Source organism: Rousettus aegyptiacus, unplaced genomic scaffold (genome assembly GCF_014176215.1).
Source record: "Rousettus aegyptiacus isolate mRouAeg1 unplaced genomic scaffold, mRouAeg1.p scaffold_m13_p_4, whole genome shotgun sequence".
NCBI classification, from domain to species: Eukaryota; Metazoa; Chordata; class Mammalia; order Chiroptera; family Pteropodidae; genus Rousettus; species Rousettus aegyptiacus.
In genome coordinates, this window is record NW_023416307.1 from 4,027,059 (window position 1) to 4,050,878 (window position 23,820).

The following is a 23,820-nucleotide window of genomic DNA, read 5'->3' on the forward strand; positions in this document are numbered from 1 at the left end:
TGCGACTTAAGAGCCCAAAGCCTTATGACTATTTTATGCTGCTTCCTCATCCTCTGAATCTTTTAAAAATTACCACCCCTCCCCCAAAGTAGTAAATTTTATTGGAAATACTGGTTAAAACTAATTTACACTAAAGCATAAATGATGGAATTTCAGATAAGTCAGACATGGGGAGGGAGTGATGGGAAAAATGGCAGGGACTGCCGACTAGGTAGAACATAATGGACGATTTAGAGAACAGAACACACTGTAGGTGTGGCATTTCTTTCATGTTTAAAAAATAAAAACTATGGGCAATAAGTATGACACATGAAACCCTGTTACATACCTTAGCATTTTATGTAATTTATCTGAATCCATACCATTCCCATTATCTGTGAATGTCAAGCATATCTCGTTATTTATCACTGTTTTGTCAATCCAAAGCTGTTTAGCATTCACATCAGGATCATATGCATTATCTAAGAAGCAAAAGTTTTGAGAAATTTTCAGTTTGCATTTTAAAGAAAGCAATTAGTTCAGAACAATCCTTTAACAAACAACACAATAACATTTTAAGGAAATTTAAAAAGTTGAAATGTTTAAGAACCTCTAAGATTTGAAAACATGAAGCTAACAAATTGTATCCTGCTATATATCACTGACAATTCAGAATTAACGCTTTCCAAAGCCCTCCATTTATTACATAACAAGCAAAGACTGGTACCCACTACACTGAAACAGCGTGAAAGCAGGAAGATCACTGCAGTACAGATATAATCAAGACAAGGTCTTCTGCCCAAAGAACTGGCCTGGTTACCATGAGGGAAACTAAGAGCTGAGTGTCATGGAAGGAACACAATGCGGTTACTGAATAAATGAGACAGCAGTCATGTGCTGCTAAGCTACATACATAGATGGAAGTTTACTATCCGCATAGTTCTTCAAAGTATGCCCCTTTTCAACTGTTAAAGAGAAGACCAGAGGCACCAAATGGTGTCACTTGTGCTAATAAAAGTCCATGACACCACGCCTAGCTTTTAATACAGATTTTGAACTAACTGAAGTTTTAACCTCTCAAATGTTATCTTAATTAACCTTAACCAGTCTGGAATTTTCTGGTCAAGCACCTGTAACAAGGTCATCAATGTGTCACACAGGCCCTCTCCATCCCCCGAACAGAAAGAGGCAAGGCAATCTTTAAGATAAAAACCTTTCTTCCCCTTCTTTTCCTCCCCGCAAAAGATGTCCCCAAGAAAATCCTTTCTTTTCTTTCACTAATAGCTCCCCTGTCCCAACCTTCTTCCTATAACATCCTTCCATTTTGTACAACTCTTCTGAATGTCCTCCTAGTTGCTAGATGGGATGCTGCCCTATTCAAGAGTTGCTTAATTAAACCGAATTAGATCTTCGAATTTACTCGGCTGAATTTAACACAATCTAACCAGTTTCTGGCGGCTTTTAGACTTCTATGATCTCTGTATACCTCCCCATATAACACCCTTGTTTAGCATCCATGTTCCTCTTAGAATAGCCAAGTATGAAAGAATACATCAAAGAAAAATGAAAAAATGTCAAAGTAGCAGTAATAAAATAAACCTGTGAACTATCTAAGATCCATTTGAATATCCCTAACCAACCAAAACTACTTTTTGAGGTATATTTTTAAGTGTTTATTATAACAGAAATACTGGTTCTCAAATTATCCTTCCCTAAGGCAGGCTACAATTAAAATCAAATAATCTTGTTCTAATCAACCACTTCAGGAAAGGCAGTGTTTCATTAAAAACTTAAAATCTGATAACCACAAAGAGTGCCATGACTGTCGGCTGTTCTAAGCGAAAACGAAAGCCAGAGACCCAGCGTCTGTGAGCGAACACACTCCTGGCTGGGCAGCTCCTCTCGGGGGCTGTGAACAAGAACGACTGTCCATGGCCGCCGGGCAGCAGCATATCCACTCCGGGGTTTTGAAAACCACCCAAGTCTACAGCCAGGCCATGCTGAACGTGCCTGACCCCATCTGATCTCGGAGGCTAAGCAGGGTGAGGCCTGGTTAGTACCTGGATGGGAGACCATCTAGGAAGACCAGGTGCTGTAGGCATTAAAAAAACCCCACCTGAACAGCAAATATCAACTGGGAAACTTTGGAAAAGAAGGGTGCTCGAAGGTTCTTTCTTTTTTTTCATCTAAGATAGAACCCTTCCTTGATAAATAATCTCAATTATATATAAGAATTCCTAAGAATATAATTTTCCTTTATCTGTTTCTCAAATATATGCCTCAATTAAAATTCACGAGCATGAATTTTCCCCCAAAAATCATGACCCACTATGTACATCTGATCACAACCTTGTCTCTTTTCTCACATTCATTAAAATATTACTAAAATCCTGTACCCTGATCATTCCATTGGAGGAAGCAAGAATTTATCACAAATCTAACATAACATTAATCCTACTAACACCGGAAAAATAAATGCGCTCTATGTCATATATACTTCCCAACTATTAAAAAACATAATTCTCATTTTTTGCAACAGACTGGTTTCTTACATAATCAGCATAAAAATATTTTCAACGAACGTTTTATGGACTTAGTAAATTAAAATACTTGTCAGTAGTATAGGGAGGGTTGAACAGTGATTAATTTGATGTCCATAGTCGTTATGCTAGGTAACCTTTACCCATAATGTCATCATTTAAGGTAACATTTAGTTATTCATTCATTTATTTTTTTTTTATGGTGACATTGCTTAACCAAATCCAATAAGTTTCAACTGTACACTTTAACAGTAAGACACACATATACATACTTACACTGTGTTTACCTCCCATAGTTAGATTTGTCACCACATATTGACCCCCTTTACCCCGTGTACTTCACCCTTCCCCCACCATTTATTTTTTTTAAAGCACATTTACAAACTATTTTTCAATGAAAAGTTTTAAAATTTCAATTGCAAGCAACAGATCACATATGAATGTCAATTTTACATACCTATTAATTCAGCAACAGCACTGAATGGCCAAGTGTGACTAGTAGAATTTGTATGTAAAAACTTCGGGCAAAGCTGAAACAAACCAATGATTTATGTAAATTAATTCAGGTCTTACTTTTAAGAACAGAAACTGAGAAGAGAAAAAAAATCTTAGGGGTTCCTAAATTAAATTATGGCGGGCAGGAGAGTGAAAGAAGTTAACCAATTAATAGCTGTGGACCAACTAAAAATAGAGTGCTCACATTCCTGAGTGCTTCCTGGAGCTTTGAATGAAGTACTGTAAAGACCACCAGGGTCCATAGCATCCCGACAATGCAGGAACTTTCAGGACCGTTTCCCATACCAATCAAAAGTGGTAAACCTATTCCTTACTGGCTGTGCACCTATCCTAAGACAGCCCCTGCTTCACCTTTCCCCACCACTCCTTTACCTGTAACCAATGTAAATTCTTTCAAAGCAATTTCCATCTGTCTTCCCCAAAACATGATGTTTGAAAGTGCCCGTCAACTCCAGGACTGTCAACTCCAGGACTGTGGACGTGCCGGTCTTTTCCACCTAGCCCTGCAGCTGGTGGTTTAGACTGCATGCCCCCAGATCTGGTCCTTTTCTGGCTAGCATTTGCCTCAATAAACCCTTTCTTTCAGAAAAGCTATCAGCATGAAAGTTTCTTCTGTTTTTGTTTAACAAAACCAATATAATTTTCTGTCCTTGTGTCAAACAACACTGAGACCAACTAAAAATAACTTAGCTGCTTCTTTCGGGATATATCTGGAAGATACAACAACATAGAAGATAAGATTCCTGGAAGATAAAGCTATCAATCAACTAAATGGTTTCCTCATCAAGACTAGTTTTGAAACCCCTCCCTGCCTCTTATACACACCAAAGTCATGATGTCATAAATTGCCCAATCCATTACCAACTTTGCAAGACCTACTTCAAAATTACCCAGCCAAGACTCTAAAATCTTGTATCATTTCCTAATCTCCCTACTGTGAGACACAACTAATACTTTGCGTTTTCTCCTTAGTGCATTAGATTTAATAAACTTTGCTTATTAATCAACAAGCATTTCTGGTGGTCTCTGGAAAGCCAATATTTGGCACCATTACATTATTTACTCCAAGTACATTATAGTTGAACTTGTAGCAGTAAAGTAGTATACATCTATAAACCCTTTAAACAATGTCAAATAATAGTTTAAATACCACAAACCTTGATTTCCAAGGATTTTATGTTTGATGCTATTCACAGTAACATAGTATGAAAGAATATGCCAATCAATCTCATGGTACAGGGAACTGCCAACTTTCTGAGTAATGTAAACATTAAAGGTATAAACATACAAATGCTGTAAAAGGCCAAGGCTTGAAAATTTCAATATGCAGAAAATTTCCATGCAATGAAGACTTTTTGCTTTAATTTAGGGCGGATTCTCTCATATATAAGGAAAAGTGAGGCACTTTAAGTGTTCCATGTGAAGGGAGCCCTAGAAATGTGATTAGATTACAAACTGACAGCAGGAGTTGTACTGCTCAGCTGCTACCACAAGGTGTCAGAGAGAGAGAGCTCTACTTTCCTCTGTCCACACTCGATTTCAGAACCTGGTTCACATCAGGTTGCATGAAGTACACACTTGAGAAATGGTACTCTTGAACCACCTTCCAATTTGGATTCTTCTATGGCATGTATCATATAATATGGTACAGATTCGTGTAATGTAGAATATAAGTAATTCGGACTTTCTAAAGCATACATCACAAAGACTTTTTAATGAAAATCAATTTCCAGATTTTCATCTTGCACAGAAGCCTATTTTCTAACTAACTTACCTGAGTATGTACCAGCAGGAAGCTCTTCCTGTCCCAGTTCCCCCCCGGCACAGCTGACATCCCACCATTTATTTTGTAAAAGGGCATACTCTTCACCCTTTCTAAATCTTAGTATGGGGCATGGCCTTGGGGTATAAAACCCCTAGCCACTAAAGGAGACAATGATTAATCAATCGATCACTTGCCATAAACTCTCAATGTTTCTGTCTCTTTATGCATTTCCGTCAAGTGTGAAATGTCAGGTTAGAAACAGGGCAATTTGATCCACACTGCAAAACTTTGATTTTAGATGTATGGCAAAGCGCAGTGGTAGGAATGTCAATTTTCATTGCGTACACAGACTCCAAATTGAAACAAGATAAATTGTTCTTAGGAGTCCCAGAAGAGCAGAGCAAAGAAGGCGCCCACCAGTTAGAAACGATGAATGCTCAACAGTGGCTTTTCATGTAAACATGAGCACTTATTTCCAGGTCTTCTTAAAAACAACCTCTAGAACATGTCATTAACTACAAAGAAACACTTTTGAGCAGCCAAAGCAGCAGTGTAATACACACACTCACACACACACGTAGACAGATGATGGTCTATGAAGTATATTTAACAAGTGTGTGATCCTAGGCAAGAAATTCAGCCTCTGTGCCTCAAATTTTGTCATCTGTAAAAATGAAGATAATAGTATCAGCTTACAAAGTTAAGAGAATTAACTGACAATATTTGTGAACGCTTAGAACACCTGGAACATAAACTTTGTAAATGCGTATTAAAAAAAAAAAAAGTGTTCCTGTAAAGGTACAACTAAACTCATACGAAAATAAAAATAAGGAAAATCCTCAAGAACCTCAAATAAAGAAGGAATTAAAAACAAAAATAAGATCTGAAGGTGAGGATGCACTTGGGATTAGAGTGGCGAGCTTAACTAGAATGCAAAGATTTCAGCTTTAAGGGTGTGACTCCTTAACAGATTTGGCAGAAGAGAAGCATGCACTGAGAAGTAACTGCCTCCTCATTCCTTCAATAAAGAGACAGGAAGGAGGGAAGTCTGCCTTGTCTGTTTTGATCTGGATTCTACGTAAAAAAAAAAAAAAAAAAAAAAAAGTATATTGTGAAATTCTGTAAAAAGAGGCATGCCCTCACTTGAATTAGTTTCAATTTACATAACCTATAGAACCAATGTGGAGACAGCCTCAACCAGACAGCACAGGGTTCCCCTGGGTCATTATCTGGGGAATATCTGAGTAAACCATCTAAAATAACATTTAAGGAAACAATCCATCAGGATAAAATGTTAGCAGACAAGATGCAACAGTATTAGACACACCATTCCCAAAATAACATTAGGTAAAAGAAATATCACCCTGTAAAATAGGTATCCCTTTAAATAACTAGACATTTTAAAAATAATGTCCAAAAAATCCACACACACAACCGAGATCCTACATAGATCACACAGATTTAAGAATCAAGTCACAAATTTTAAATATAAAACTTTTTAAACATGAAAGCCTGCTTTGTCCTGAATCTACTCACTCTACAGTGTGTGTGTGTGGGGGGGGGGCGCATAAACCCAGAATAACAAAAAGAATTGATGAATAATAGTAGACTGAAGTCAGTAGTTTGGAAAGCGGGAAACAGACTAGTGAGAACTAAAGAGACTGGAAAGAGCCCAACCTGAAGCCTGCAGGAGATGGGAAACCCAACAAAAAGCTGCCCAGGAACCTCAACAAAACCCAGAAGGGCTTAGGAATTAGACTTTGGTACCTTGGAATGAAAGGTACTAGAGACCGTATGAAAACGAGACAGACGGAAAGTTTTTAAAAGAAGTACTTAACATTCCAGGAGATCCTCCTATCACCCTGAGCAACCCTGCTTGTGACTACCCTAGGCAATCCCGTAAGACTGGAGGTGTGTCCTCTGGAGAAACTGATGACAGCAGGCTCAGCCGCAACTGAGAACAGGTGGGTAAAGAGCCAGTCGGCAACAGCCCAGAAATAAACCCTCTCATATATGGTTGAATTATTTTCCAAAAGGGAGTAATGACCATTCAATGGGGGAAAAGACAAATCTTTTTCAACAAAGATAGCTGAAAAAGCTTGATGACCATATGCAAAAAGAATCAAGCTGCACCTTTACCTTACACCATCCATATACAAACATTAACTCAGAATGGATGAAAGACCTAAACTTAAGAGCTGAAACTCAAAACTCAGAAGAAAGCATGGAGGGGAAGTTTCATAACACTGGATTTGGCAATAATTAACACCAAAAGCACAGGGAACAAGTGAAAAAAATAAATTGGACTATCAAAATAAAAAACTTCTGTACATCAAAGGACAAAATCAACAATGAAAAGCAACCTACAGAATAGGAGAAAACATCTGCAAATCAAGTATCTAATAAGAGGTTTAAATCAGAATAAAGAACTACTACTCACCAACAAAAAAAAACTAAAAACCCAATGTAAATAAATGGACAAAGGAGCAGCAGCTACTTCTCCAATGACCACTAAGCACACGATAAGATGCTCACATCATTAATCATTAGGGAAATGCAAATCTAAACCACAATGAGGTATCGCCCCATACTCATTAGAATGGCTATTATCAAAAAGTAAAAAAATAAATAAATCCACTTCGCAAACACAACAGTACCAGAAAATAACAAAGTTGGGGAGAATGTGGAGAAAAGGAACTTCTGTGCATTCTGAGGGACGCAGACTGGTGCAGCTTCTGGGAGTTCCTCAAAAAGTTACATACAGAATTACCATATATAATCCAGCAATTCCACTTCTCAGTATATATCATGAAAAGTACAGAAAGCAGAGTCTTGAAGAGATATTTGTATGTTCCTAGCAGCTTTACTCACAATAGTGGAAAGGTGTAAGGAAACCAACTATTCATCGATGAAAGAACAAAATGTGGTATATATTTATACAACGGAATACTATTCAGCCTTTAAAAAAGAAATTCTGACACATGCTAAAACATGGATGAACTCTGATGACATTATGCTAAGTGGAATAAGCCAGTCACAAAAAGACAAATACTGTGATTCCATTTATATCGGGAAAATGGAACAGAGAGTTATTTTTTGATGGGTAGTTTTAGTTTTGCAAGATGAAGAATTTTGAAGATTGGTTGCACAACAGCGTGAATATACTTAACACTACTGAAGGGTAAACTCAGAAACAGTTAAGATGGTAAGTTTTATGCTATGCGTATTTTACCGTAAACAGACAGTCAGCACACTGAATAGTGTGATGCTCCTTTCTCTCTTTTCCTGCTGAGCTTCCGGGAGAGCGAGCAGCCAGGAGCTGGAGACCAGATGCAAGTTCCTCTCTGGAAAATGGAATGATTTCTAAAAGTTCTACTTGGTTCTTTTACAATTGTGCTTTCTGAATAGCATCTTATTTTTGTTATTCTCACTTTTGAAAATTAAAATTTTTAATTTTTTTTGTTATTTATTTTAACAAATTTTATTTTAACAAATTTTTTTTTGTTATTTTAAACATACTTATTTTATTGTCTAATACTTCTATTCTTTAGTGTCTACGGACACTGACATAGGGTGCCCCCCAATGAAATAGTGGGCTCCTTCCTATTTGATTACCCAACACTGACTGATCCACCAAAAGACTAGCTCTAACAAGATATAAAATTTTCCAGTCAGCTTTTAGTGTCTCACTTGGAAATGCAAGCAGAAGGCTAATCATCTCCAGACAGTTGAGAATGTGTAAAATTAGAAATTAAAAACACCACATATTTAAAAAAAAGAAAGAAAGAAAATAGAAGCAATGCAGAGTAAAAGAAAAACTATGACTAATATGCCCAATGATAAGAACAAATATTTTGTCAGGGAGATTTTAAAGACAATCAGAGAATAAGACAGTGTTTACATGAAATGTGTGGTAAGAAAAAGGCAGGAGATCAACTGGAAGAAGTCTCCCAGAAAGGAAAGAGAAAACAATGAGAAGGAATAGAGAGACAAAAAAAGAAGTGTGTTAAACAGATGAGAAAATGTCCCAGATATTAAGGACTCAAGTTTCTAGCCGAAGTGCCCATCACAATGCATAGGACTCTGTTAACAATAAAACACATCTTTAGAATTCTGAGAGAAATCATTTCTAATCGAGAACTAGAAACCCAGCCAAACTATACATCAAGAGTGAGCAATGGCACCAAAAACATATTTCCAATAAATGACATGACAAAATTTTCTTCCCACGTACATGTTCTTAGGAAGTTACGCCTGCTTTTAGAAGGATGGATGGGCTCCATCACCATCAGAAACAAAAATAGCAATTACTTACTGAGTGCTTACAGCATACACATGCTCTTTATATATATTTGCTGGTTTAATTTTTTTTTATTATGGTGACACTGGTTAACGAAATTCACTAAGTTTCAGGTGTACAATTCATCGGTAAGGCATATGCCTTATATATATAGCATTGTGTGTTCACCCCCCATAGTTAGATTTCTTTCTGTCACCACATATTTGACCCGCGTGACGCTGTCTACCTCCCCCCTCTCACCATCCTCTGGTAACCACTAGTCTATTGTCCCTGTCCATGAGTCTCTGTCTGTTTGTTGTTTTTAGGTTTATATTCCATATATAAGTGATAGCATGTGATTTTCAACTTTTTCTGTCTGGCTTATTTTGCTTAGCATGATTATCTCAAGGTCTATCCATGTTGCCGCAAATGGCAGTTTTCATCTCTTCTTATGGCTAATATTCCACTGTATATGTGTACTACTTGTTTAATTTTTAAAACAACCAATCCTTTGAAGTGGGTAAGATTATCTTCCCCATACTCAGACTGGGCTCTCCGGCAGAGAGAGGTTAAATTAAGTAAGTTGTCTAAGGTCACATATCTACTGGTCAATCAGGAATCTGAACCCAGGAAGGTGAGTTCCTGAGCCCATGCTCTCAGTCACTAAGCTACTGCGTTTGCCAAGGGAGAAAACCTCAAAAGAGGAACATGTGGGATGGAGACACAACAAAAAGAGGAAGGAAATTTCCAGAAAAAATGATAAAGTAAAGTCCTCAAATCACAACTAAATAAAACTGACTAATATTGGGTGTGTGTGCTTGAACACATCTGGAAAAGATTTTCCAGTTCTCTGAAAGTTTGGATTAAATAGTGATTAATCAGTACAGAGAAAAACTAAGCAAACAAGCAAACAAAATACAATAATTAACCTCGAGGAAAGCAAAAAGCTTTATGGCAAAAATAAAAATAAACACACACATATACACAATCATAGCTCTGGCTGACTCATTTGTGAATAATGCTGAGTAATAAATCATAGTTATTCAACAACAAAAAAAAGAGAGAGAGAAGCATTAGAAGGATGGGAGAGGGTGAACAGAGTGTTAACGTGTCAACTAAATCCACAACAGGATTTCTGGAAAACAACAAAATGGCACCAGCATTTTACTTAGAAGTATGGAGGCAAAAAGCAAATATTTAAATAAGTTTTTGTCACTCCTCATTCCATTCCCAGATCTCCCAACAAAGTGATTTTTAAAAATTTGCATACATTATGGCTCACTCATTGTGCCTTAGGTTCTAGACTTTTGACAAATGCCCTGAGCTCATTAATTCCTAGACCCTTTCTTAGTGCAAGCATTTGAGAGCTAGATGCAACTGACTGAGCACGGCTATAGTCCAATGAAACTTATGTATGGAAACTAAAATGTCTATTTCCACGTAATTTTTGTATGTTACATATTCTTTATTGTATGTTACATATTCTTTAATTTCTTCTAACCATTTATGCATCATTCTTAGCTCATGAGCCACACAAAAACAGGTGGCAGGCTGGATTTGGCCCACGAGCTGATTTTGCCAATTCCTGTCCTAAACCAAAGAGATCGGTGGTGATACAGTCCAGAAGCTGCAGATGGGAGATTTTCGTCAGTTAGGTTCCAAACAGCCAGGTCACCCACAAAAGATGCAGCAGATGGACAGCTGCTTCACCCAGAAGGCCAACTAACAATGCCAGTCTCTTAAAAACTGCTTTGAACTCTATCTTTGCTCCCTTTCTCACCTCAATCTTGAGGAAACAGAAACTGAAACAGAAACATGGGAGGGGAAGAGAAGAGAATCCAAGTGCAGACAAGAGGAAAAAAACAGCTCACTCCTTGCTCCACCACAGGTTTCTGGGCCAGAATTTGGGAGTGGGGCAGGACAAATAACTGAATAAGATTTTAAACTGGATGAGGTCAGATTTTACAATACCGAAGGCTAATTGGCAAGCATTAAAGGCTGCCCAGATTCACTCAGGTAAGGGGAAGAACTAGCAAATGTTTAAGGACAGTAGTAAGAAGCAACAAAGTTGCTCTCTACATTCAAATGACTAAATGCTATCTCATTCAATAAACCAGTTGTGTAACCAAAGAATACGCAAAGAACACTTAAAAACCAGTGAAGAGTCCCACCAAAACAGAAAAAATGGGCAAAGGCTATTAATAGGCTTTTTTTTTTTTTTTTACCAACACCAAAAAACCAGAGAGTGAATGTGAAAACTTTCAACTTCACACGCAGTCAAGGAAATGCAAAGTAAACCCAGAGACCACTTCGCACTGATCAGGAAAAATGACCTACCAGGTGTTAGTAAGAAACTGACTAAATGAATGAAAGTCGCAAGGCAATGCCTTTCGAAAGTAACGGTATTACTATTCGAATGTTAAATTCAAAGATACTGCAAGTAGCCAGTCTTTTGCAAGAATCTACATCCTCGAGAGGAAGTACATTTTTTCATAGCTAACTCCACTAACTTTTTAAAGATAAGCAGATAGGAAAGCCACGCCCACATTTTAAGATGTGAAATTTTAACTCATACTGTGTGACAGCTCCCTACGACTTAAGAAATGCTGAAGGATTTCCAAGAACCCAAGAGACACGACGAAGGGGCTAGAGGGGAAACGAACAGAAGTCGGTGACTTAAGCCAAAGGGCTTAAGTAGAGGGAAGAGGCAGGAATTTAAATGAATCAGGAAGATGCGTCCGGGCTCGCTTCGCCCCGACCCGCTGCCAGGAGGTCAAGGCCGCCGGCAATTCTGGCCGCAGACTGCCGCTCCCTCCCCCTCCGGAGCACCCCGCGGGCCCGCAAGGGTCAGCGGCCCTGCGGTCCCAAAGGCTGGTGAGTCGGCCGCCGAGGCCTCGCCCTCGGACGACAGCTGCGAGACCGCCAAGAGGGAGCCTGGAGGAGGGGCCGCGGCCCGGCCCACCCCGAGGCCGCAGGGGCGAAACAGAAACCTATCGCGGAAGAAACGGAACGCAGCCGCAACGGCGCTGCCCTGCCCGGCCCTGCCCGCCGCCGAGCCGCTCCACCGACGGGAGCGAGATGGCTGCCCCCTCCGCCGACCCCACCGCGGCCCCAGCGCCGGCCGACGAGTCGCCACCGCCTACTGCCGGCCCCCCCTCGCCAGCCCGCTTGCCCGCCCTCCTGGGACACGGCCCGCTCCACCCCTCACGGCTGCTCACCGCGCTGAGGCGGATCCCGCTGGGTGGCTGCGCCGCCATCTTGAGCGAGCTACAAAGCCAGGACCGGCCTCCGCTGCAACCCGACTGGGAGGCGGCGGGCAGATCGCTGGGTCCCGCTGTGCCCCGCCCACTTCCGGGGCGGGCGGCGCGGCGGCCCCGCCCACTCACTTCCGCCCCCCAGGCTCCGTCGAATTGGGAGTGTGGGAAAGGGATATTACCCGAAGGATTAAGGCGCGCAGAGCCGCAGAGCTGGGCTCGGAGCGCGGGGCCCTGGCGGGGTAGGGCGCATGCGTGAGGCGCGTCTTGCGCGTGCGGGTCGCTGCATAACTGGATCTTGAGGTGTGAAGGTTCCGAGTTTGAAGCCTGGCACGACGCGCGCTGGTGGCCCAGAAAAGATCCACTCGAGGCGCTGGATGTGAATTGCACTAAGGAAAGGCTATAGAAGTCAGTCCAGGGCTGTTATATATTGCAGGTTAGGAAAAGATAGAAAGGGTTTTAAAAAATATCCATTGCGCTTTTATGATTGTAAAAGTAATATTTTTTTGAAAAATCATAGAATACAGAAATATAAAATATGAAATTTACCTCCAATTCCTTCACCATAACAGGTGAACAATTTGGTGTACCTTACTGCAGACTTACTATATGTCGAATATTATTTACAGCATTGTGCTAGACCTTACAGATTCTTGTGCAACTTTTGTTTTCATTTTATCTAATTATTTCAACTTGAGGCTTCTATGTACTCATTCTTGAATTAATGAATAAATAAATGAATGAGGAAATGTTAAAAAAATAAACAGTTGTCACGCTTGATACACACCGCTGGGTAAATGACATAATGTAACTCACATAAATGCTAGTTAATCCCATCTGAAATGCTCTGATCTCAGTAATTTCGCAGGTTTCCTACAGCTTTGGGATTGTATTGTTACATACCAGGCTTTTTAATCAGCTATTTCTTGAGTGCCTCTTCGTCCTGGCATAGTGAGGGTGCTAAGTATCCAGTGGTGAGCAAAATAGAGAAACTCTGCCCTTGTGGAATTTGATTTCAAGGTTGTGTTTATTAAATAAGGTGTGGCACGTAAGTGAGTTGTGAAATCAATTTGGTAAATCCCAACCAGCACTTTGTAACAAAAAAATAATAATAGAATTTTAATTTAATCATATAATGTGGTGTCTGGGCCTAAATCCAGCTTCTTCAATTATTAACTATGTGATGTTCAGCAAGTTAATTTGCTTTTGAGATGAGAGTAGCTTGACTCATCCAATTGGGCCCGAAATGCAATCACGGGTGTCTTTGTAAGACAGGCAGCAGGAGATTTGCTTACAGAAAACTATTTGACCAGTGAAGGAGGAAGAGACCTGAAGATATTGTGCTGCTGGCTTTGATTATAGAGAAGGAGCCATGAGCCAAGGAATGCAGATCTAGAAGCTGGAAAAGGCAAGAAAACTCCATTCTAGGGCCCCTAGAGCTTACAAAGGGAGCAAGGCCGTGCAGAAACCTTGGCTTCAGCCTAGGGAAACTCAAGTTGGACATCTGGCCTCCAGAGCTGAAGGAGAATACATTTCTTTAGTTTTAAGCCACTAAGTTTGTGATCATTTATTTGAGAAGGAATAGTCTATTCATGTACAGGCAAATACTTATACATACAAATTATTGCCCCCCCCCCAGACCTTTTAACAGAATTGAGCACACTGGATTTCTATATTCTGAAGGCTTATTCATATGGATAAAATTGGAGGCAAACACACACAGGCTAAACTTACACTAGGTTGGTATAAAAGGTGCTTCTCCAGGAAAGAAAATGCTATACCACTCCCCTCCGGTGCTTATATCAGAAAAACTCAAGATTCCTCGGAAATCTTTATTTTTAAAAACATCAAAGCTGAATTTTATGTTGTTGTTGTTGTTGTTGTCCTTTTAATGATTAAAAACTGTCTTCTTTGCGGAGTGCTGTAGACTGAATGTTTGTTTCCCCCAAAATGTTGAAATGCTAACCTGAAATGTGATACTAGGTGGTGGGGCTTTTGGGAGGTGATTAGGTCAGGAGAGTGTGTCCCTCATGAATGGGATTAGTGCCCTTGCAAAAGCAACCCTACTGAGGTCCCTCAACCCTTCTGTCATGTGAGGAAACAGGAAGACCCAGGAAAGTGCTTTGGTTTTGGACTTCCCAGCGTCCAGAACTGTGAGAAATCAATGTTCGTTATTTAAGCCACCCAGTCTATGGCACTTTTATTATAGCAACCTGAACCGACTAAGAGAGAAAACTATTTAATTCCTTATAAGGGTTAGAATATTGGTCAGATAAAATAAGATCTCCAACTGATCTAAATTAATGTGAAATCATTACCAAACTCAGGGAGTTCACTTAGAGTGTTCTGTTCAAGAATGAGACTATCATCAGGTGAGATAATCCTAACCTGTTCCTCTTTTGGAGGGTAGATTAGAACATGATGACTGGAGTTCACATGATTCGTGATTATGATTTCTGCATAATCAGGGCTTAGAATACCCTGGTTGCTTCTATCTGATTCTTCCTGGAAAAAAAGATGTGGTTGTGGATAGTTTTATTTACTTGCTCCAAGTTAAAGGAGGCAGGTTCACAGGCAGAGCTCTTGTCTCCCCTAAGGGAAGCTTAGCCATTGTTTATATACTCTACTTGGTTAGTTGCATGTTGATTTCTTCTTTCAGTAAACTAAACTCTGGTTGTGCTTAGGTCAAGCTCATCCAGTTACAGCTGCATCTGCAGGATGGTGTACTACATTTGAACATTTAACAAGAATAGCATTAAGATGAGTGAGAACCGCCCAGACCTTGAGACTCTCCTAACAAAATCTGAATGCTTTCACAAACCTATACAGTCATACATCTTCCCTTACATTGAACAATACATCTTGGAGATACTTTTATAGCTTCTTCACATTGTTTTGCAGCTTCATAATGTTCCATTATACTGATGGACACAAGATGTCTCCAGCTTTTGCTGTTATCAATACTACTACAATAACTTGTATATGTCATTTTGCACATATGTATTTATGTCAGGTAAATTACTGAAAGTAGAATTGTCGAGTCAGAAAATATATCCATTCACAACTTGGGTAGAAATTTGCCATTTCTTTTACTTTGCTTATGATGATTTTTGTCATGCAAAAATTATAACAGAAAACATATAGTCAAAATTGCAGAACTTTATCTTGTGGCTTCTGGAATTTCTGCCCATCGAAGTAAGATCATTTTTATTTTTGGCTTATAGAAATATCTTCTCTTATTTTCTTCTAGTATTTTTAGGGCTTATTTGTGGTTTTAATCTTTGATCTGTTTGGAATTTATTTTGGTAAAAGATGTGACATGTGAACCCAATTTTTTCCCCTGTTTGTTAACCCCATTATCCCAACAGCATTTACTGAATAAACCACTTCCCCTCCCCCCACTTCTATCATATAATAAATTTGTGCCTTGTGTCCACTGATGGACTTGGTTTTATTGACCTCCTGTCCATTCCCATACTGGTACCAATTATTTCAGCTTTATATGTTAGTTCTGCTCAGGTTAGTTCTCATCATTACCCTTTTTCAAAAAACTTCTGACTTTTGCCTTTTTTTTCCTTGTAAATGTTAGAATGAGTTTGTCTGTTTCAAAAAAAAAATCCAAGTTGTTTTTGGAGGATAGCATAAAACTTGTAGATTAACTTAGAATTTACAGCTTATGATGTTGAATCTTACTCTTTAAGACCTAAGAAACATTTCTTTGAGCTCTGTGTCTTTACTCCTTTGGTAGTGTTTTCTTCAACGAGCTCGTATAAAGTTTTTTTTAGTACATATTTTATTATTGTTATTTATCTAGCTCTTAATTGGTCATTTATATATGTAAAAAGATTGATGTCAAAAACTATATTAATGTTTGCATATTAACTTTTTATTGAATTTGATTGCTTTTTGTACTCATCAGTTGGCTACAAGCTCCATCCCTCCAAATCATATTAAAGGACGTGCCTGTTTCCTGAAGGAATTTAGATTGTTAACCTGGCTTAGATTCAGAGCAAACAGAAAATCATTGGAAGGAAAACGTGGAACAATATACAGTTAAATGCTTATTATTTAACATAGTATCTTTATTATCAGGCAAAGAGCTCCCTAGGCAGCATGGTGCAAAGAGTCAAGTATTCATTCTCCACACAAAAGTGTTTGGTCGTCAAAGGTCCAGTAAGAATTAAGGATTATCCCAATGAAGACACAGTGGGCTGTCCTCACAGATGCTTCAGTGAAACAGCATGAGCCTCAGGAAGGTGGTTATTAGATGGATGGAAAGTCCAAGTTTGGGGCAGAACACCCACTGTTCCTTAAACCTCTACCTGTCTAATTCTACAAAGTAATTCATTCAAATTTTGATTTATTACCCTTTCTTTTTCCTTCCAGAATCCCCTTGGGCAGATAAATCAACCTTTGTGCTCTTCATTTAGTTATTTACTGGCTGCCTGTATCTGCCAGACACCGAAGGAACTGAAGATACAGGCTTTGCCTCTTACACAAGTGCTTGCCTCGTAGCCAGGGAAGGGCTATCACCTTATTAGATGCTTGGAGAGGGCCACTGTGTGACAAAGTGCCTCTCTGTGCCTGAGGAAGTGCAGAAAGATGCAAGACTGAGGAGTTTGGATCTCAAAGACCAGCTCCCATATGTTTGTCAAATAAACCAACAAATGACTTGAGTAGGACTTTGGCAGGTGAAAGAGGAGAGGATAGTATCAAGCAGATGGGACGTCATATGTAAGAAAGGCAAGAGGTAAGAAACATTGAGTAGTTTGAGAAGGCTCAAGGGACACATGAGAGCCTTTCAGGAAGGAAGCTAGAAACCCCCATCCGGTCCCAAGAGTCGATTTTACAATTTCGAACTAGGATAAATGTGAAGTGACTTGTTTCCTAGAACCAAAACATTGAAGGGAAGGTTCCCCAATTTTTCACCTCTTCTCTGCTTCTGGTGGACTGTGCAGGCAACAGATGCTTCTTCATTTAGTGTGGTCATGGATACAGAACACAACATTTACTATTTCACCGTTTCTTGAGTATACAATTCAGTGATAATACATTCACATTGTTGTGCAGCCATCACCACCGCCCATCTCCAGAACTTTTCGTCATCCCAAACCGAAACTCTGCACCCATTAAACACACATTAACTCCCATTCCCCCACCCCAAGTCCCTGGCAATCACCATTCTATTTTCTGTTTCTATGAATTTGACTATTCAAGGACCTCATGTAAGTGGGATCATAAAATATCTGTCCTTTTGTGACCAGCTTGTTTCACTTAGCGTAATGTCCTCAGGGTTCATCCATGTTGTAGTGTGTATCAAAATCCCATTCTTTTTTAGTGCTGAATAATATTCCATTTATGTCTGCATTGTGTTTCATTTACACCTTCATCTGTTGAAGGCCATGTGGGTTGGTACGACCTCTTGCTTATTGTGTCTAATGCTGCCCTGAGCATGGGTGGGCAGATTTCTCTTCAAGAGTCTGCTTTCAGTTCTTGTTAGTGGCGTTGCAAGATCATATGGTAATTCTATTTTTAACTCCTCGAGGAACTGCAATACTTTTTTCCTAAACTCACAGTATTTTATAGTCCATTTCCTTCATCCTTGGTTTAAAGGTGGGCTTATTCAATTTAGACAGAGAACAGATTGGGAAGAGCTTCCTGTGTAGAATGAGAAGTAACCAAGTAAGTTTCCGCCTTGCTGTTTTCGTTGCTGTTTTTGTAAGAACCATCATCTTAGTGAACGCATCGCTCGGAACACTAGTATTTCTTTGAAAGTGGCCCAAAGGGCACTGGCATAAAAAATACCTCACTACACATTCACATTCCTGAATGTCACCTTGTCTACTGATTCTGCAAGTTAGCAAGCTCTCCGGTGACTCTCGTGCACGTCCAAGGACGAGGACCCCCGCTACGTGTGATTGTTTTGCTGGAATCGAACTGCAACTGACCGAGTTCTAACCGCAGGGTTCTCATAACCGTCCTGAAGAAATGCTTGAAGGGGCTCTCTTCACTCTGAACTTCAGAGACAGCACAAAGTCTGATCGAAGATGATTGAATTCATGGTATGGAATGATTATGATTTGACAAAATGTGTAAGCGTGATCACACACGTAAGATGCTAATATAGTGATTCTCGTAAGGTCCAATTGCCCCCACGTGTAGAATGGGTGGACTCCTTAGTGGTCCATGTCCACATTCTCTTCTTTGATGGTGTTGGTTTTGCATGTCTGTTGGTTTGTGTGTCCCACGAGATTGCAAGGGACACCTGGTAGGAGGCATCGTATTACATCAGAGCATTTAATTTCCATGGCACAGAATTGTCTGGTCTCCAGTCGTTGTTCAAAACTTTCAAAAGCACAGGCTTCGCCAGCGATGTCCACAAATCTGTCTACTCCGAATTTAACTGGGCATAACATACAAATACTGGAAGATCGGGCTTGTTTTCCTTTAAAACACACTTGCCATCCCTCAAGAGCCCAGAGCCACCTGCTTGCTCTGTGCTGTGGCCCCCGGATGGGCCGATTTTGCCCGCAGTCGAGTGGGTGGGGCGGTCTTAGAAGCTGCCTTCCACGCATCACCGAACAGCAGCGGCAGTCTCTAGGGTTTCCTGTGGGACCTGGGTGTCGGCCCCTGGCTCTGCTGGCTTTGTGGCACAGGCCGACAGCCCTGACTTCCTAAAGGGGTGGTAAGAAAACCATGCACGTGACACAGTTAGCGCCACGCCTGGCCCCCCAAGAGCAGTCCAGTGCTGGGGGTCTCTCCGCACCACACGGGGGCTGTGCTCGCACCACCACCGCCGCCTGCAGCTCCGCGCGTTCGGAACGGCTGCCGGACACCGGCCTGCTCCCGTCGTTTGCTGTGGGTGCCCTTGGCAAGCCCCAGCTCCCCTCACATACCGCTTGCCCTCAGCACGGTGGCCCTTTGGCCCCTGGGCTGGTCACATGGCTAACTCCCTCTGGGAGGAGCTGAGTCAAAGCAGCCGTCTCCCAAGCGGGGCACAGAAGGGCTCCTGTTATGCAGAAAATTATCAGAACCACTAATTCTCTTTTTCCTTATCCTTTAAAAATCTCCATTGCCTTTTATAAAACACCATGTATGTTGGTACTCGGGTAGATTGACGTAATACATAGGCTCATGGACATTGGGGATGGGCACGCGCTTCATTTTTACTGACGAGTGCGTGATCAAAACTGTTTCTATAGATCACAGAGCGGGCAGAGATGGTTAGTTGCTACAACCCTAAGAGGTAGTCACCACTGATAGTCTTGTTTGACAGGTGAGAAAATGAGGCACAACATATTTGCCCAGGCTAATTATGTGGGAAGTTGTGTCCAACCCAGGCAAGGTGATTTCAGAGCCTGTATCCTTGACTACTGTGGCACACACTGAAAAAAGATTTAATGTACATCACGCATAAGGCTTCTGTATTCTATGATAAATATGGTGATGTGTTGAATCTCTGTCCTCAAAGGTTTCTATTTAATAAGGATCAAATTACATATATTGTCAAAGACCATTAAGTTGTTTTAGATCCTGATAAGAAAAAATATAAAAAAACGAAATTTGTAAGTTTAAGTACCAATATTAAGAACTACCTTTCACAGCGTAATAGCTACTGGTGATATGAATAAGCCATTAGTTTCGCTGTAAATTTTGACAGATGAGCACACATACCCATCTTGATGTTGACTGTCAATGTTATCGCCTCACGGCTGAAGTATAGGTAACTCATAGTATAAAGCAGATAGAATTTATCATTCTGGGCTTCAACATTTAAAATTTTAGTGACCAAACTTGCAAATGTTAAGGATATCCCCTACACACAAAAACAATGTCCATGTAATTTTAATACGTATTTGTATGAATAACCACACAAATATAGCGATACCTTCGATTCTTATTTTCAGCCCTTATTCAGGGAACCAAGTGGTTCTTTGCTCCCCAGATACTGGGGCTAATGATGCAAACTGCTTCTGCACTGCACACGGACTAATGAGCAGCAGGACGTCAGATGAATCTCAACGGATGACATCAGTCAAATTCCAAGGCATCGTGTCTACAGAGAGGATGACAACTCTTCACACATTTACTTCATGTTATAAATTTGGTGCTACTGTTAGGTGATATATTAATTTTATTTTCTTTACATAAATTGAGGAAGAAACATATAATCAGATCCAAATATATTACAAGGCATTTAGGGAGGTGTGTTTTGTTGCCCAACAGAAAATTATCTGAAATCTACAAACTGAAATAGACTTGTTTTTAAAAGCACTATATCCTGGATTCCTTCTTGCTTAGAATACATCCTGGTTTCTGCTGACGTATCAGTAAATACATTCAACAAATTGTCTTACAAGGTTAACATTCCAGATGTTCCAAAAAGTCATATTCAACATATTCTTCCAGTCGTTTCAAGACCCGTGGGCTGTCTGTGACAGGAAACTCCAAGAATGGAGGCCCTTGGGTGTCAGTGGGGAGTTTGTTTTGGGTTTTAAAAGCACAGTTTAGAGTCTTGAAGAACGGCAGCAGCTGCCTAATACTAGAAACAGAATGTTGGCGCAGGAGAGGGAATTCACTCTTCATGGTGATCTCATCAGAGGCACTAATGTCCTGCGAAAAAAAATAAAAAGACTTTACTAAGAGAGATACAAGTGAGGTGCACACAGGTGACAAGCCCTAAGAGATGGGTTCTTTATGAAAAGGTGTTATCAGGTCTAATGACAGCATAAACTCAAATGCTAAGTCTTCAACTGACGTTTTCCGCCAGGATTTCGCCCGAAGCCTACCCCCACCGGAAGCCCTGCCATTCCTCCAACAGGCCCTTCCTCTAAGTAACAAGCTGCTTCTATATGACTGTGTTATCTGTGACTGTGTTTACTCCTAGCAACTGGGCTGAGAAAGTGACATAAAGGAGAAAGATGGGATTTATAAACAGCTGTTTTAACACTCGGATAAGAGAAATTTTGAAATTATTCAGTCATTAAAATCAAGTGGCACATTGAAATACATCACTTACTGCTTGGCCCTTCTCCCTTCTCCCATGAATATAAATTTTGAAAAGGAAAACATTTACCCCGTATTTTAATTTTAGAAGTTCTAGAATCCTAACAGTGTGAGGTTTGCATTCTTGGTGATTCTCCTCTAGATCTGACAGGAAGGCAGGGCCCTCGGTGTCCACTTCTGGAACAAATGCCCACCTGTAACTGGAGGGAGAAAAGCCAAGGTCAAGCATGCTGGCCCGGAGCCCGCTTAAAAAAGATTTTAAACAGTTTCATTGAGATATAATTCATATACCATACGATTCCCATTTCGAGTGTACCATTCAGTGGCTTTTGGTACATTCACAGAATTGTACATCCATCACCGTCAATTTTAGAATGTTTTCATCACCCTAAAAGGAATCACCACGCCTATTCCCTGTTCCACCCCCTACGCCCTCTTAATCCACGTAACCACTAACATATTTCCTGCCTCTACGGATTTTCTCATTCTGGACGTTTCACACGGACAGAATCATACAGTACGTGGCCCTCTGTGACTGGGTTCTTTCACTTGATGTAATGTCAAGAGTCATCCACGCTGTGGCATGGCACACAGCACTTTCTACTGACTGCCGAATATTTCAGTGTGTGGCTATACCACGTTACTTATCCATTCATCAACAAATGGACACCTGTCTCCACTTTCTGCCCAGTGTGAATAATGCCGCTGTGTACCTTCGTGCTCACCAGGACACACTTAGAACCGTTTTAGCTTCACAGCAATGCTGAACGGAAGGAACAGAGTCCCCGTACACCTCCTGGCCCCTCTATGCACAGCCTCTCCCACTGTAAGCATCCACGCCCCCTCCCCAGAGCGGTGCATTTGTTATAACTGGTGAATCTACACGGACGCGTCATCATCACCCAAAGACCGGTTTACCTTCGGGTTCACTCGTGCTTGGTCTTGCACACTCTATGGGTTTGCAGTAGCTTACAGTGACGCGTACCACCGTTACGGCATCATACGGAGGAGGCGTTTCGCTGCCGTAGAAGTCGTCTGTGCTCTGCCTCCCCCTCCCCTCCCCCCGGTAGCCACTGATCTTTTCACTGTCTTCATAGCTCCGCTCTTCGCAGAATGTAACAGAGTTGGAATCACATAGTAAGTAGCCATTTCAGACTGGCTTCTTTCACTTGGTCATATGCATTTAAGAAGAACCTACTTTCTAACCGCAAATATTTTTGCATGACTACTCTCTTTAGTGGAATGGGATGGAGAAGTGGTATCTGGGACCAGGCATGAAATTAAAGATGTGAGCAGCTGTGTTAAGCCTATAGGAAATATAAGCCGATAGGGGAAAAATGAATTGAGATGGTGTGTTCTGTTTATTTAATTAAAAACAAACAGACAAAAAAATCTATACAGATGCAGTGAGGACCATCAGTGGGTGACTCCTGTTTTATAAGCATTTAGTAGCAAAAACCACACACACACACACCCCCAGCTCCCCATAAATACTATGGTGAGCCAAGTTCAGGAAACCACAGATATTGCAAGTAATCTGAAACCCGGTGTCCTGAACAGGCTCACTGACCACTACTGCCCAAACTGGCTTCTCAGATGCTGCACAGGAAAGAAAAGTGTAAGTGCTTATGAGAAATGCCTCCACTTCAGAGGGAACACACGGTCTCAGCTGACTTACATCTGAAATAATGGCATCTTGTCGGGTGGAAAAGAAAGCGCTGTGTCCAGAAATTTACAGGCTGATAAATATAAGATGAGTTCACTCTGGGCAATCTCTCCTGCCAAGGGCCCATTTCCGTCAGCGACTGAAACTTTCTTGATTTTGTTGCTGTTTCTACAAATTTGCAAAGAAACGCGCGTTACAAATTCATTCACATCTGCTGGAGTCTACGTGCCTATGCGATGCCCATAAGAAGGTTTTTCCTTTTAAGAAATGATCAGAATAGCTGGTCCTTTTCAAGAACATCAAGAAACCAGGATTTGGCGTTCAGTAACCCCACATCGTAAAGCGAGGTCCACGGACCCCCATGTCTATGTGGACAGCTCCTCGCACTGCCTACCTCAGCGGCTCATCGTCCTCTTTCAGATCTTCTTCAAGCTGTATGAATGTCTGAATCTTAAAAAGAAAGTATGACCTCACGTTACTATTTGAGAAAGATTCAACCTAGCTCAATGTTTAAATTTCTATGCCCATAAACAATTTTTTAAAAAAGCAAACAAAGCAAAAGGCACAATCAATGAAATAAAAGGACAACCTACTGTTAAAACTACAGGCCCAAATGGCATCACTTGTGTGAAAGTCCATGACTCCAAACCTAGACTGAATACCAGAACTAACTGCAGTTTCAGCCTCTCCCAAAAACATCATTTTTAAATTAAATTTATTTATTTATTTAATGGGGACACTGGTTAAGGAAATCCAGTAAGTTTCAGCGGTACGCTTTAACAGGCATTGCATATTTACATATTTACACTGTGTGT

At 40.6% G+C, this 23,820-nt stretch overlaps 2 protein-coding genes, 1 non-coding gene and 1 pseudogene across 12 annotated transcripts in view; 2 read left to right on the forward strand and 2 right to left on the reverse strand.

The window, feature by feature from the left end:
- Window positions 1-12,400, reverse strand: part of MORC3 (MORC family CW-type zinc finger 3) — a 37,389-nt gene extending 24,989 nt beyond the window's left edge. For 2 of the 3 annotated variants that reach the window (XM_036219848.1, XM_016123458.2), the window contains exons 1-3: window positions 12,298-12,400; window positions 2,977-3,049; window positions 329-461 (exon numbers count right to left, since the gene is read on the reverse strand). In XM_036219848.1, the coding sequence (XP_036075741.1) occupies window positions 329-461; window positions 2,977-3,049; window positions 12,298-12,336 (245 nt within the window). In that variant the 5' untranslated portion in view covers window positions 12,337-12,400. Of the gene's footprint in view, window positions 1-328; window positions 462-2,976; window positions 3,050-8,032; window positions 8,252-12,297 lie in introns of those variants that run through there. The other variant, XM_036219849.1, reaches the window with a different exon arrangement.
- Window positions 1,962-2,080, forward strand: LOC118602594 (annotated as a pseudogene).
- Window positions 12,401-14,698: 2,298 nt separating the features above from the next.
- Window positions 14,699-14,833, forward strand: LOC118602341. The gene has a single exon (XR_004950683.1). It is a non-coding gene; the product is annotated as a U8 small nucleolar RNA (small nucleolar RNA).
- A 5,329-nt stretch (window positions 14,834-20,162) lies between these two features.
- DOP1B (DOP1 leucine zipper like protein B) overlaps window positions 20,163-23,820 on the reverse strand; it is a 79,000-nt gene continuing 75,342 nt past the window's right edge. For 7 of the 8 annotated variants that reach the window (XM_036219845.1, XM_036219840.1, XM_016123460.2 and 4 more), the window contains 4 exons: window positions 23,400-23,455; window positions 23,018-23,173; window positions 21,410-21,539; window positions 20,450-20,946 (listed from right to left, as the gene is read on the reverse strand). In XM_036219845.1, the coding sequence (XP_036075738.1) occupies window positions 20,695-20,946; window positions 21,410-21,539; window positions 23,018-23,173; window positions 23,400-23,455 (594 nt within the window). In that variant the 3' untranslated portion in view covers window positions 20,450-20,694. Of the gene's footprint in view, window positions 20,947-21,409; window positions 21,540-23,017; window positions 23,174-23,399; window positions 23,456-23,820 lie in introns of all 8 variants that reach the window. The other variant, XM_036219839.1, reaches the window with a different exon arrangement.